Raw genomic sequence first — 13,995 nt, 5'->3', positions numbered from 1 at the left:
CGTATTCCTGAAAATATAAGAAAAATGCTGTTTTTTAGGGGTTCTGGACATGCTACAGAGCTGAAACTTGACAGGTACACTTTTTAGACCCCCCAGACACTAAATACAAAAAATGACATGCCTGCCTAAAAAAATGCCCGCTAAATGCCTGCAAGAGAAAAAGCCAGCCGCAGAGAAGCCGTATTCCTGAAAATATAAGAAAAATGCTGTTTTTTAGGGGTTCTGGACATGCTACAGAGCTGAAACTTCACAGGTACACTTTTTAGACCCCCCAGACACTGAATACAAAAAATGACATGCTTGCCTAAAAAAATGCCCGCTAAATGCCTGCAAGAAAAAAAGCCAGCCGCAGAGAAGCCGTATTCCTGAAAATATAAGAAAAATGCTGTTTTTTAGGGGTTCTGGACATGCTACAGAGCTGAAACTTGACAGGTACACTTTTTAGACCCCCCAGACACTAAATACAAAAAATGACATGCCTGCCTAAAAAAATGCCCGCTAAATGCCTGCAAGAAAAAAAGCCAGCCGCAGAGAAGCCGTATTCCTGAAAATATAAGAAAAATGCTGTTTTTTAGGGGTTCTGGACATGCTACAGAGCTGAAACTTGACAGGTACACTTTTTAGACCCCCCAGACACTAAATACAAAAAATGACATGCCTGCCTAAAAAAATGCCCGCTAAATGCCTGCAAGAGAAAAAGCCAGCCGCAGAGAAGCCGTATTCCTGAAAATATAAGAAAAATGCTGTTTTTTAGGGGTTCTGGACATGCTACAGAGCTGAAACTTGACAGGTACACTTTTTAGACCCCCCAGACACTAAATACAAAAAATGACATGCCTGCCTAAAAAAATGCCCGATAAATGCCTGCAAGAGAAAAAGCCAGCCGCAGAGAAGCCATATTCCTGAAAATATAAGACAAATGCTGTTTTTTAGGGGTTCTGGACATGCTACAGAGCTGAAACTTCACAGGTACACTTTTTAGACCCCCCAGATGCTAAATCCAAAGAAATTTTTTATTTTTATTTTTTTTTAATTTTTCCAATAATTGGCTCTCTATCAAAAAATTATAATTTTTAAGAACTTTTTTTTGCGTGATCCCTCTCCGGCATGCCACAGTCCAGGTGTTAGTCCCCTTGAAACAACTTTTCCATCACTATTGTGGCCAGAAAGAGTCCCTGTGTGTTTTAAAATTCGCCTGCCTATTGAAGTCTATGGCGGTTCGCCCGGTTCGCCGGTTCGCGAACATTTGCCGATGTTCGCGTTCGCCGTTCGCGAACGGCGAATTTTAGGTTCACGACATCACTAGTTAGCCACCAGAGATCTAACCGACAAAAGAAAGAATGGTGGCACACTGCAACAGGTTCCAATGATGAAGACTTCTTTATTGGTCAGTGCCAGACAAAAATAACAGGAACAGTTGACGTGTTTCACACAAACAATTTGTGCTTAATCATAACGGATTGATTAAGCACAAATTGTTTGTGTGAAACGCGTCAACTGTTCCTGTTATTTTTGTCTGGCACTGACCAATAAAGAAGTCTTCATCATTGGAACCTGTTGCAGTGTGCCACCATTCTTTCTTTTGTCGATCACTCCACCTGTGAATGGAGCCGGCGCTATACAGGAAGCATCGGCTCCGCTTCCTCTAGTGCCAGTTCAGTTCCCTTACACTGTGCTCGGGGATGGCGGGTCGGGAACCCGGGAATCTGGGCTTGCTGACTCGCCATCCCAGTGCAGAAAGTGGCGCCGGGATTCTGTTGGGGAGCAGCAGGACATGGCTGCTAACAGGAACGGCGCTTCTGCTGTTGAAAAAGTACAGGAACGCCGTTCCCATGCGTTCCTGCAGGACTCGAGCCCTGATTATTTCTAGGGAACTTGTTATGTTACATCATTTATTGGGGGTCTGGTATTATCATCAATAGTAAGTAGCCTATAAAATATGTTGCGTAAGAATATTTTTTTTTTGTTTTTTTTAAATTGAATGATTTTTAGAATGTATAATATAATAATATAGTCATGTTATAATATATATACATATATACAGGTGCATCTCATACAATTAGAATACCATCAAAAAGTATTTTATTTCAGTAGTTCAATTCAAAAAAGTGAAGCTCATATATTTTATATAGATGTGTTACACGCAGAGTGATATATTTCAAGGATTTCTTTCTTTTAATTTTGATGATTATGGCTTACAGCGAGTGACACCCCAAAATTCAGTATCTCCGAAAATTGGAATATTTCATAAGACCAATAATAAAAAAGGATTTTTAATACAGAAATGTTGGCTTAGTTAAAAGTCTGTCCATGTACAGTATAGAATGCACTCAATACTTGGTCGGGGCTCCTTTTGCATGAATTACTGCATCTATGTGGCATGGCATTGAGGCGATCAGCCTGTGGCACTGCTGAGGTGTTATGGAAGCCCAGGTTGCTTTGATAGCGGCCTTCAGCTCATCTGCAGTGTGGGCGGTGCCAAGTCCTGCTGGAATATGAAATCAGCATCTCCATAAAGCTGATCAGCAGAGGGAAGCATGAAGTTCTCTAGAATGGACCCTGGCAGACGGACCCTCCCAATCACTCCAGCCCGCACCACCATATCCCCCCGTGCCAGTTTACTTACCTTGCTCCGCGGGACTGACAGGCAGCGGGTTTGGCAGCGGCTTCCCCCTCAGTCTCCATGTTCCCTCTCGGTGGCCATCTCCTCTCTCCTTCTCGGCCAATGGGATACCTTCTACTTTTGGCCAATCGGGAAACAGGTCTCAGGACCCGCTACTTGATTGACAGGGAGGAGAATCAGTGCGGCAATAGTGAATATTCATCCGCTATGGTCACACAACTGGGTGGGCTCAGGGTGCAGTGCTCTGCGCCCCAAGCCCACCCTTTTTTGAAGCCTATTAGAGCCTCTGGCTCTAATCACATGCTTAAAATAAATCCCCCATTGGAATCCATGCGTCTGGCGCCCTGCATGTAGATTAGGGGGCCGGACACATGGTTTGGGGGGGTGGCATCCCTGCTCCCCCAATAGATGGGCCACCACTGATCAATTCCAAAGTCAGCGCAGCCCTCTAGCAGGAAATTCCAGAGCTCTCCATGCTTTTCTCTGCTGACCAGCTTTATGGAGATGCCTATTGACGTTCTCCCAGAACCCATCACCCTGCGTGCCACATTGGGCACACTCTGTGATCCAAATTACACAGAGATCACAATCAGAGCAGCCCTTTACTATGTGATCAGCTGCGTCCAATCACAGCTGATCCCATGCAAACAAATGCTGGTTATCAGGAAAGGAAAGCCGATAGCTGGCTATCCTGTGACAGCATTATCAGTGCAGTCCTATCAGTGCCAATCAGTGCATTATATCAGTGCCGCCTATCAGTGCCCATCAATGCTGCCTTATCAGTGCCCATCAATGCTGCCTTATTAGTGCCTCCTCATCAGTGCCCATCAGTGCAGCTTATCAGTGCTTATCATTGCTACCTCATTAGTGCATCATATCGGTGTTCATCAGTGCCTCCACATCAGTGCCCATTAGTGCACCTCATCAGTGCCCATCCGTGCTGCCTCATCAGTGCCCATTAGTGCACCTTATCGGTGCCCATCAGTGCCTCCTGATCAGTGCCCTTTAGTGCACCTTATCAGTGCAGCCTCATCAGTGAAGCCTCACCAGTGCCCACCAGTGCAGCCTCATCAGTGGCCATTAGTGAAGCTTCGTCAGCGCACATCAACGAAGAAAAATTACATATTTGCAAAATTTTATAGCAGAAACAAAGAAAAATATTTTTTTTCCCTCCATATTTTCGGTCTGTTTGATTGGTTTAGCAAAACATAAAAAAACCCATTGGTTATTAAATACCACCAAAAGAAAGCTCTATTTGTGTGACAAATATGATAAAAATGTCATTTGGGTACAGTGTAGCATGACCGTGTTAATTGTCATTCAAAGTGCGACAGCGCCATAGGCTGAAAATTGGTCTGGGCAGGAAGGGGGTGAAAGTGCCCAGCAGGCAAGTGGTGAACTAGGTCTTCTTTTAATGTTGCTGTATCCTGTTGTGAAGTGGCCCTATTTAGCTTTGCGTCATCAGCAAATACTGCGATTCTTTTAAAATTCTATTTATTCCAACCTCTACAGTATATCATTTATGAACAAGCCAAACAAGTTATACAGAATTGGTTCCAGGATGCAGCCCTGGGGCGCTCCACTCACAATTTCAGACGAATAAGAAAAATGCCGATAATTACCATCCTCTGGGCATGCTCCTTCCACCCGTGTTACATCCAGGTACATACAATATCATCGATGCCAAAATACTTTACAGTGATGGTAAAGGCAGAAGGTGCATTCTATGCATTAGGATAAAAAGCCCTCTGTGTGCAGCAGCCCCCCTAATACTTACCTGAGCCCCATTTATGCCCCCGTACACACGCATCGATAGTTGGCCGTGAATTTTCGGCCAACGTCCGATCGGTCGATTTTTGGCTTGTTAGTATGATGCTTTCGACAACCGACTCCGACTTTTCGGCCGAAAAAAATCTGATGTGCAGGCTATAAATTTTTTGTTGGTCGTCAACACAACGGCCGATTTTCCGTCAGTCAGTACAGATTTCGGCAGACAAAAATCTGATGAGCAAGACTGGGCATGCTCAGAGAAGAAAAAACACACGGAAAGTAAACCATCACATGACATCACTTCTGAAGTAGATTTTTGTTGGCCTAGAAAATTCGTGTGCAGTCTAGAGAACATTTCAACCAGCACAACAACACTGGACAAAAGTCGGCCGATCGGTCGGCCGATAATCTTTGCGTGTGTACGAGGCTTAAGATCCAGAGATGTTGCAGAACAGTCTGGGCCGCCCGGGACGCCCCTCCTCATTGGCTGGGATGGCAGCGCGGCGAAATTGGCTCCCACTGCTGTCATTCAAAGTCAGTGAGCCAATGAGGAGAGAGAGGGGGTGGGGCAGAACTGCAGGTCCGTGCCTGAATGGATACAAGGAGCTGTGACTCAACTTGGGTGCCCCCCTCCTTGCTGTGGGGGCACTTAGGAGGATGGAGGGGCCAGGAGCACCAAAGAGGGACCCGAGAAAGAGAAGGATCAGGGCTGCTCTGTGCAAAACCATTTACACAGAGCAAACCAGTATAACATGTTTGGTATTTTTTTTTTTTTTTTTCAATAAGAAGCTTTATTGATATTAATCATGCAAACATTAGCAACAGTGTAAAACATATCATAACATATTAAGAGCAAGGTATGAAAATGTCATGGCGTACATCGGTTTCATCAAGGATCCAAACAAAGTAGTATGTAGTGACTGTAATACGAAACCCGCACGTATGAAGTAATATTGAGTACATGAACAGGGGTAGGGCAGGCCAAGGCCCACACCTATGGCTAGTAGACACACAATGAAGAAATAGAAAGGAGGGAAGAGTTGAGGAAGAAATGGATAAGGGTAGAGAGGGAGAGGAGTTGGGGAGATGTAGGATTGTGAGACATTTATGAATCATTAGGCATGTCGATGTCGCTAGATGGTACAGCTAAGTAGCATTATCTAACCCAAAATTAGTGAGTAATGAGATTGGTGAACGCATCAGACAGGACAAATTCTGTCCAGGGTGTCCAAGTTTTATGGAAGGCGGAGTCGTTTTCTTTCTTAATTGCCACAATCTCTTCCATTTCATAAAATAATTTGACTTTGTCGAACCACTCCTTTGTTGAGGGCTTAGTTTGGGAATTCCAGTGCAGTGGAATTTTTAAAGAAAAAAAAAACTGAGACTTTAGTATCACTTGAAGGATGGTTTTCAGTATTGCATTTTCTGCATTAAACTGATTGTAAAGATTCTTTTTTTTTAATTTATTTTAACCACATAACAACCGCCCACTGCAGATATACTGCGGCAGGCAGCCGGTGCTGGGCGAAGTGACGTAGGGGTACGTCACTCGCTCAGCCGCCTGTGGGGGGCGAGCACACATCGCCATCGGCACGCTCCCACCCCCGCTCTTTCCCTGGGAAGCTAGCGCGAGTGACCGATGGCTCCGATAGCCGCCGGTCACTCACGATCTCCCGCTGGAGAGGGAGAAAGACAGACGGCCGATGTAAACAAAGCAGACAGTTGTTCTCTCAGGAATCAATACAGAGCGCCTGTGATCCTTCTATTTAGGAACACAGGTCTCTGTGTTGATGTCACAGGTCCCTCCCCCCACACAGTTAGAAAACACCCCCTAGGCTCACATTTCACCCTTTGATCGCCCCTGGATTAACTCCCTTCCCTGCCAGTGTAATTACTCTGGGAGTGCCTATTACTACCTGAGTGTTGGGAGTACCTATTACTACCTGAGTGTTGGGAGTACCTATTACTACCTGAGTGTCTGGGAGTACCTATTACTACCTGAGTGTCTGGGAGTACCTATTACTACCTGTGCGACTGACCGGGCTGTGTGTCTGTGAGTGTTGTGCGACTGACCGGGCTGTGTATCTGTGAGTGTTGTGTGACTGTGAGTGTTGTGCGACTGACCGGGCTGTGCGACTGAGAGTGTTGTGCGACTGACCGGGCTGTGCGAGTGAGAGTGTTGGGCAACTGAGAGTGTTGTGCGACTGACCGGGCTGTGCGACTGTGAGTGTTGTGCGTCTGACTGGGCTGTGCGACTGTGAGTGTGGTGCGACTGACCGGGCTGTGCGACTGTGAGTGTTGTGCGACTGACCGGGTGGTGCGCCTGGGAGTGTTGTGCGACTGACTGGGCTGTGAGATTGTGAGTGTTGTGTAACTGAGTGTCAAGTGAGGGTAGCGGAGTACCAGACGGTGAGAAGGTAGAGTTAGGAAGCCAGGAAATAGCCACATAGGATAGACTTAAATCGCTGAATCCCCATTAGATTAGATTAGTAGGTACAATGCCCGGCGGGTGTGGAGATGCGACTCGGTGTACATCTTGTGATATGTATGCGTTCCTCGGTCATGCGATCGAGGGCGAATACAAATGCGCAAAATGTAAGCAAGTTGCTTCCCTGGAAGCTCAGGTCTTGAATCTAGGGAAGCAGCTGGCAACACTGTCCATACCGGAGGAGAGCCAGGATCGTACCAGCCAGGTGCAAGCAGGGGTCTGCACAGAGTATTGGAGGTGCAGGCATCAGAGCAGAGTAGAGGGGTGACAGTTAGGAGGGGTAGAAGGGGACAAGGCAAGGAGGCTGATCCTGGGCTGGAGCACCCCAATAGATACGCCCCCTTGTGTGATGTTGGGGAAACCAGTCAGGGACCAGCATTGCTGGAGCAGAGCGACGCCCCTAGCTGCCAGGGGAAGAACTCCTCCAGTCAGGCCGGGATTAAGGGAAAGGAAAGACAGGTGCTGGTGGTAGGGGACTCAATTATTAGAAGGACAGACAGTGTAATCTGTCGCAAAGACCGTGTGCGCCGAATAGTCTGTTGTTTGCCGGGCGCTCGGGTTCGGCACATCGCGGATCGGGTGGACAGATTATTGGGTGGGGCTGGGGAAGACCCAGCTGTCATGGTACACATGGGTACCAAGTGAGGGTAGCGGAAGTCCGTTCTCATCCGATTCCCCCATAGAGATCAGCGGGACCTGACAGCTCCGTCTCTGTACACAGCGCGGAGACAGAGCTGCCCTCCGCCTGCTCAGCGGGGGATTGGCGGATTGATCCCCCGCTGAGAAAAATTAAGTCCGGCGACGGACTCCCTACGTGAAAGGGGCCTCATTTTAGTAACCATTAACCACTTGCCGACTGCCTAATGACTATTTCGTCGGCAGTCAGCCCCTCACAGGCAAAGCGACGTCGCTAGCCTGTGAGGGTCTAGGGAGCGAGCGCGCGCCCCCGGAGGCGCGCTCCCGCTCCCGCGTGGTCACGGACCCCCCCCCCCCCCCCGCGAGTGTGACCGGCAGACCTGATGTCCGCCGGTCACTCTGCGATCGCCGCTGCAGAGGGAGAAAGGCAGGCGGCTTGTGTAAACAAGCCGCCTGTCATTCTCCCCTGTGTAGAAACAGTGATCATACGGTGCTACTATGTAGGACCGTTGATCAGTGTTCCTACAGCCCAAACCACAGCCAATCACAGTTAGAATCACGCCCCTAGGGACACACATAACCCCTCCCTCTCAAAAAAAGTTAACCCCTTCACTGCCAGTGTAATTTTACAGTAACAGTGCATATTTATAGCACTGATTACTGTAGAAATGTCACTGGTACCCCCAAAAGTGTCAAAAATGGCAGTCAGGGGTCCGATCTGTCCGCCGCAATGTCGCAGTCCCACAAAAAAAATCGCAGATTGCCGCCATTACGCGTTAACCCCTTCACAACCAGTGCCATTAGTACAGTGATATTATTAGCACTGATCACTGTGTTAGTGTCACTGGTGTTGTCAGTGGCAGTCAGTTTCACTATCACAGTCCCACTATGAGTTGCTGATCAAACCCCACCCCAGTATATAAAAAAATTCAGTATATTTTCCATTGTTTAGTAGACACTATAGCTTTCACACAAACTACTTAATATACATGTAGCACCCTCCTAGGTGGGTGCTAGGAAAAAGCATTTTATGCTCCTTCTGCTTATCAGGGGAGCCTGATCTATTAGGTTGCCTGTTGCATGTTTCCAGGTGTGATTTACTGGGTCTGAGGGAGTGTCCCCACTGCATTCAATGAGGGAGTTTGTTGGACAGTGGAGGAAACCCAGCTAGTGACACATTGGCTTTTGTGGGAGGGCATTCTTGCAATGCATCCTGGGATTAAAGAGAAAAATTCCCCGATTGGTGGGACTTTGAAGGCACTCAAATATGGATATACACAATGTTTTAAAATATTATAAATAACATTTATAATATTTTAAAACATTGTGTATATCCATATTTGAGTGCCTTCAAAGTCCCACCAATAGGGGAATTTTTCTCTTTAGTGTATACTTGGGATGTGGCACCTGTTGAAGCATCCAACACGGGTATCTCTCTTTGCATCCTGGGATTGCTCAAAAAAGCTGGGGGGACATGTGACAGGGCATCTTTGGCGGGATGCAGAGTCCCAGGAGGAGGCTGACGGCTGTCTCTCCTCCTGTTGTAGGAGGAAAGTGGTCATAGGCAGTCGGTCTAGTGAACCAGGTGTGGAGCTGAGCTGCAGAGAATCCACTGAAGCTGCTGGCAGAGTCTTTTGGGAAAAACAGTGTCCGTAAGTACCAGGGGACTTGCCAAAGGGTCTGCCCAGGAAGGGGGACCACTCCAGTGAGGTCAGAGGATCAAGGGGTCAGCCCACACAGAGTGCTACAGTAAAGGGGGTGCCGGATTAGAGAACCCTGAAGAATAGGGGGTACCAAGTAGGGCCCTGAAGAGTGATCTGTAATACAGTACAGCTCATCTAAAACTTCTTCAGTTCACTGCATTGTCAAGGTGAAGCAGCGGCCTTGCCGCACTCAGTTATATTCAGCAGTCCCAGCAATTGTGCATTGTTTATTCAGTTGGAGTATCCCACTCATCCCTTCTCCTATCCACGTTCTCAAATAAATCCACAAAAAACAAAACCCCTAGATTGTTTTCTGACTGTGCCAAGCACTTTGAAAATGTCAATTGTCAAGTTGTTGCTATGGGTAACCCAGGGGAACCCGTAACTAGCAGCTCCCATGGAGTAGTGCTGCATACATTCATTTTTTTTTTTTTTTTAACAAAGACATGTAGCAGAATACATTTTGGCCTAAATTTATGAAGAAATTTTATTTATTTTTTTTTATTGGATATGTTTTTAAAAAATATCTTTTTTTTTTTTAAATGCTTAGTCTTTTTTTGTTTATATACAGTATCTCACAAAAGTGAGTACACCCCTCACATTTTTGTAAATATTTTATTCTATCTTTTCATGTGACAACACTAAAGAAATTACACTTTGCTACAATGTAAAGTAGTGAGTGTACAGCTTGTATAACAGTGTAAATTTGTTGTCCCCTCAAAATAACTCAACACACAGCCATTAATGTCTAAACCGCTGGCAACAAAAGTGAGTACACCCCTAAGTGAAAATGTCCAAATTGGGCCCAAAGTGTCAATATTTTGTGTGGCCACCATTAGGCCCCGTTCACACTGGGGCGACGCTACTTGCCGGGGCGACCTCATAGGTCGCGGCGCGCTGCTCGCACCGCGACCTCGGAGCGGCCGGCACGGACTTCATAACATTAAAGTCTATGCAGGTCGCTCCGGGTCGCCCCAAAGAAGCTCCGGACCCTTTTTCTAAGTCGGAGCGACTTGTGTCGCTCCTATTAGAACGGGGCCATAGCTTCTCTATGGAAGGCGACCTACGGCGACCTGTCAGGCGACCAATAAGCCCCCCAGTGTGAACGGGGGCTTATTTTCCAGCACTGCCTCAACCCTCTTGGGCATGGAGTTCACCAGAGCTTCACAGGTTGCCACTGGAGTCCTCTTCCACTCCTCCATGATGACATCACGGAGCTGGTGGATGTTAGAGACCTTGCGCTCCTCCACCTTCTGTTTGAAGATGCCCCACAGATGCTCAATAGGGTTTAGGTCTGGAGACATGCTTGGCCAGTCCATCACCTTTACCCTCAACTTGTTTAGCAAGGCAGTGGGCGCGTCTTGCAGGTGTGTTTGGGGTCGTTATCATGTTGGAATACTGCCCTGTGGCCCAGTCTCCAAAGGGAGGGGGTCATGCGCTGCTTCAGTATGTCACAGTACATGTTGGCATTCATGGTTCCCTCAATGAACTGTAGCTCCCCAGTGCCGGCAGCACTCATGCAGCCCCAGATCATGACACTCCCACCACCATGCTTGACTGTAGGCAAGACACACTTGTCTTTGTACTCCTCACCTGGTTGCCGCCACACCTGCTTGACACCATCTGAACCAAAAAAGTTTATCTTGGTCTCATCAGACCACAGGACATGGTTCCAGTAATCCATGTCCCTAGTCTGCTTGTCTTCAGCAAACTGTTTGCAGGCTTTCTTCTGCATCATCTTTAGAAGAGGCTTCCTTCTGGGACAACAGCCATGCAGACCAATTTGATGCAGTGTGCAGCGTATGGTCTGAGCACTGACAGGCTGACCCCACCCCCCCACCCCTTTAACCTCTGCAGCAATGCTGGCAGCACTCATACGTCTATTTTCCATAGACAACCTCTAGATATGATGCTGAGCATGTGCACACAGCTTCTTTGGTCGACCATTTAGAGGCCTGTTCTGAGTGGAACCTGTCCTGTTAAACTGCTGTATGGTCTTGGCCACCGTGCTGCAGCTCAGTTTCAGGGTCTTGGCAATCTTCTTATACCCTAGGCCACAGGTGTCAAACACAAGGCTCTCGGACCAAACCTGGCCTGCCAGGCCTTGTCATGTGGCCCATGCAGCGGCCACCGGCCACCATCTAGTGTTTCCATCACTGTTCTTTCTGCTATCACGCCAGGTCACCAAGGCAACAAGAGTAAACATTTTCGGCTCTATTCCCTTCAGTCCCGCATGCGGCGCCAGCTTTGTGTGAGCTGAGTGCATGCGTGGCTAGTCAGTCTCCTATAAAACAAAGGTAAACATTTCCTGCTCTCTCTCCTTCTCAGTCCCTTCAGCGGTGCCACCTTTGTGACCTTAGCGCATGTTCGGCCAGTCCGGCAGAGCTGTCAGTGGAGGAGGTTCCTAACAGCTCTGGTGGCTGTGTTTCTTTTCCATCCAGTGCGCTGCATCCTGAGGCCAGACTTTTGGGAAATTGCTTTATCCAATAGTGGCAATAAAGAGAGGGAGTGTTGTAAAAGCCTTGTACGTCCTAAATTTAAGTGCGGTTACTGTTGAGCTGATGATTTTGATAGCGAAATAACACATATAGGGCAAAACTGAATACTGGCACTGGAGCTGAACCACACAGATCTGCCTACATAGGGTGGTACTAACTATAGCCCAATATGCAGGGAGGGAGCCGCCTAAACGGGGAGGTACCGAGGCTGGGCTTAGTAGGAAGGTGGGATAGAGTATTGTTAGATATAACCTTTTGGAGCTAAACAAAGTACAGGCAGACAGTCTGTTGATTCACTGAACGCTGCTTTCTTTCGGAGCAGGAACTATACTTTTTATTACTCTTTTGAGGCATAGACAAAACATGAACTCATAAATGTAACACTGCCATCTAGTGGTCATACAATGTAATAGGCACACAGCAATGACATACAGTGGTTGTTGCTGATTAAATACAAACCTTGTATGCTAACACCCCCACTCAACAACTACTATCTATGTCAATCCCATTTCTGATCTAAGATCCACAAATCTGGTTCTAGCTAGTGGCTTTGTCAAAGCATCAGCAATCATTTTTTCCGACTCACAATACACAAGTACAATCACTTTCTGATCAACTAAGTCATGAATGTAATGATGTCTGACATCGATGTGCTTGGTTCTTCCATTAATTTTCTCACTTGTTGCAAGCTTAATGCAAGCCTGATTGTCCTCAAATAAGACGGTAGGTTCTGATGTTGCTTCTCCAAGATCCTTGAGTAATTGCTGTAACCACACAACTTCTTGACTGGCATAAGCTGCAGATATGTATTCAGCTTCTGTAGAGGACAATGCCACTGACATCTGTTTCTTGCTGGACCATGATATAGGACTGTCTCCCAATTTTAATAAGTAACCACTTGTGGATTTGCGTGTGCTGTGATCACCTGCCCAATCGGAGTCCACATATCCCACGAGGTTTAAACCACCACTTGCTGATAGTTTCAAATTTAAGTCTTTTGTCTGTTTCAGATATCTCATAACTCTTTTGATCGCATTCCAGTCTCTTTGACGAGGTTTATCAACTCGCCTGCAAAGAAGAGACATGCTGGCTGCAATGTCTGGACGTGTAGTGGTTGCAATGTAGAGAAGTGCCCCCACTGCTTGTCTGTATTGTTCATTGGATGTGAGAAGATCATCTTCTCCTTCTAACTTTGGATAGACTGTATCCATAGGTGTACTTGCTCCTTTCGCCTCTGTCATGTTGAATTGCTGAAGAATAGATTCAATTTTTGCACTCTGATTCAACAGGAAACTTCCATCTTTCTCACGCTGGATGTCAATTCCAAGATAATATGTCACTTCACCTAGGTCTTTAGTTTCAAAGTGCTTGTTGAGTACTCCTGTTAACTTTGCAATTTCATTGTCGTTTTTGTGAGCAATGATCAGGTCATCTACATAAATTAGCAGATATATCCACTCAGTGTCTACTTGTTTAGCATATAGGCACGGATCAGCTTTGCTTCTTGTAAATCCTTCATTTAGTAGAACTTGATTAATCTTCAGGTTCCATGCTCAAGCTGATTGTTTAAGGCCATAAAGAGATTTATTCAACTTGCAGACAAGATGCTCTTGTCCCTTTTTCAAATATCCTTCTGGCTGTGACATGTAAATTTCTTCTTCAATATCACCATTAAGAAAAGCTGTCTTAATATCGTGATGTTTCACAATCATTGTACGCATGGCAGCCACTGTCATTAGTGTTCTGAAAGTACTTTGTTTAGCAACTGGAGCAAAAGTAGCATCATAGTCCTCACCGAACTTCTGTGAGTAACCTTTAGCAACCAGCCTTGCCTTGTACCGACAGACTTTCCCTTCAGAGTTACATTTGGTTTTAAAAACCCATTTACATCCTATGGCATGTTTACCTTGAGGTAGCTCTGAAAGTGTCCATGTCTGGAGATCTTTGAGTGATGTCATTTCTTCATCAGCGGCTTTATACCATACTTGTTTCTCATGCATTGGCAGTTTCTGCATCTCTTTCCATGAACCTGGTTCAGTTTGAACAGCTCTGCGAGCTATGTAAGATAAACGTTCAGCTGGAACACCTTTATTGATTCTGGTTGATTTTCTGACTGAAGGTATTTCTGGTTCAGTTTCAGGTTTTGATTCTTCTGCAGTTATTTCTATTTCTGTATCACTTTCCTTATTTTCTTGAGTGACTGATGTTGATTCTTTCTCAGTTTGAAAAGTTTGAGTCTGTTGTTCAAACTTTGAGCACACAGAACTTTCATCAATA

The 13,995-nt window shown here is 46.2% G+C and overlaps 1 protein-coding gene and 1 pseudogene across 2 annotated transcripts in view; one reads left to right on the top strand and one right to left on the bottom strand.

The window, feature by feature from the left end:
- The window catches only part of LOC309556413 (uncharacterized protein), a gene marked incomplete at its 5' end in the record, with an annotated part of 208,272 nt that overhangs the window by 42,835 nt on the left and 151,442 nt on the right, over positions 1 to 13,995 (top strand). Inside the window, one exon of the mRNA XM_082258879.1 lies at positions 4,136 to 4,285. Coding sequence (XP_082115005.1) covers positions 4,136 to 4,285 — 150 coding nt within the window. The remainder of the gene's footprint in view (positions 1 to 4,135; positions 4,286 to 13,995) is intronic.
- LOC309555858 lies at positions 12,335 to 12,959 on the bottom strand (annotated as a pseudogene). The gene has a single exon. The product of its transcript is annotated as an uncharacterized misc_RNA (transcript).

The sequence above is a fragment of the Pelophylax lessonae genome, assembly GCF_965119305.1.
Source record: "Pelophylax lessonae genome assembly, chromosome: 5".
In the NCBI taxonomy this organism is placed as follows: domain Eukaryota; kingdom Metazoa; phylum Chordata; class Amphibia; order Anura; family Ranidae; genus Pelophylax; species Pelophylax lessonae.
This window is presented reverse-complemented; position numbering and strand designations above follow the sequence as displayed.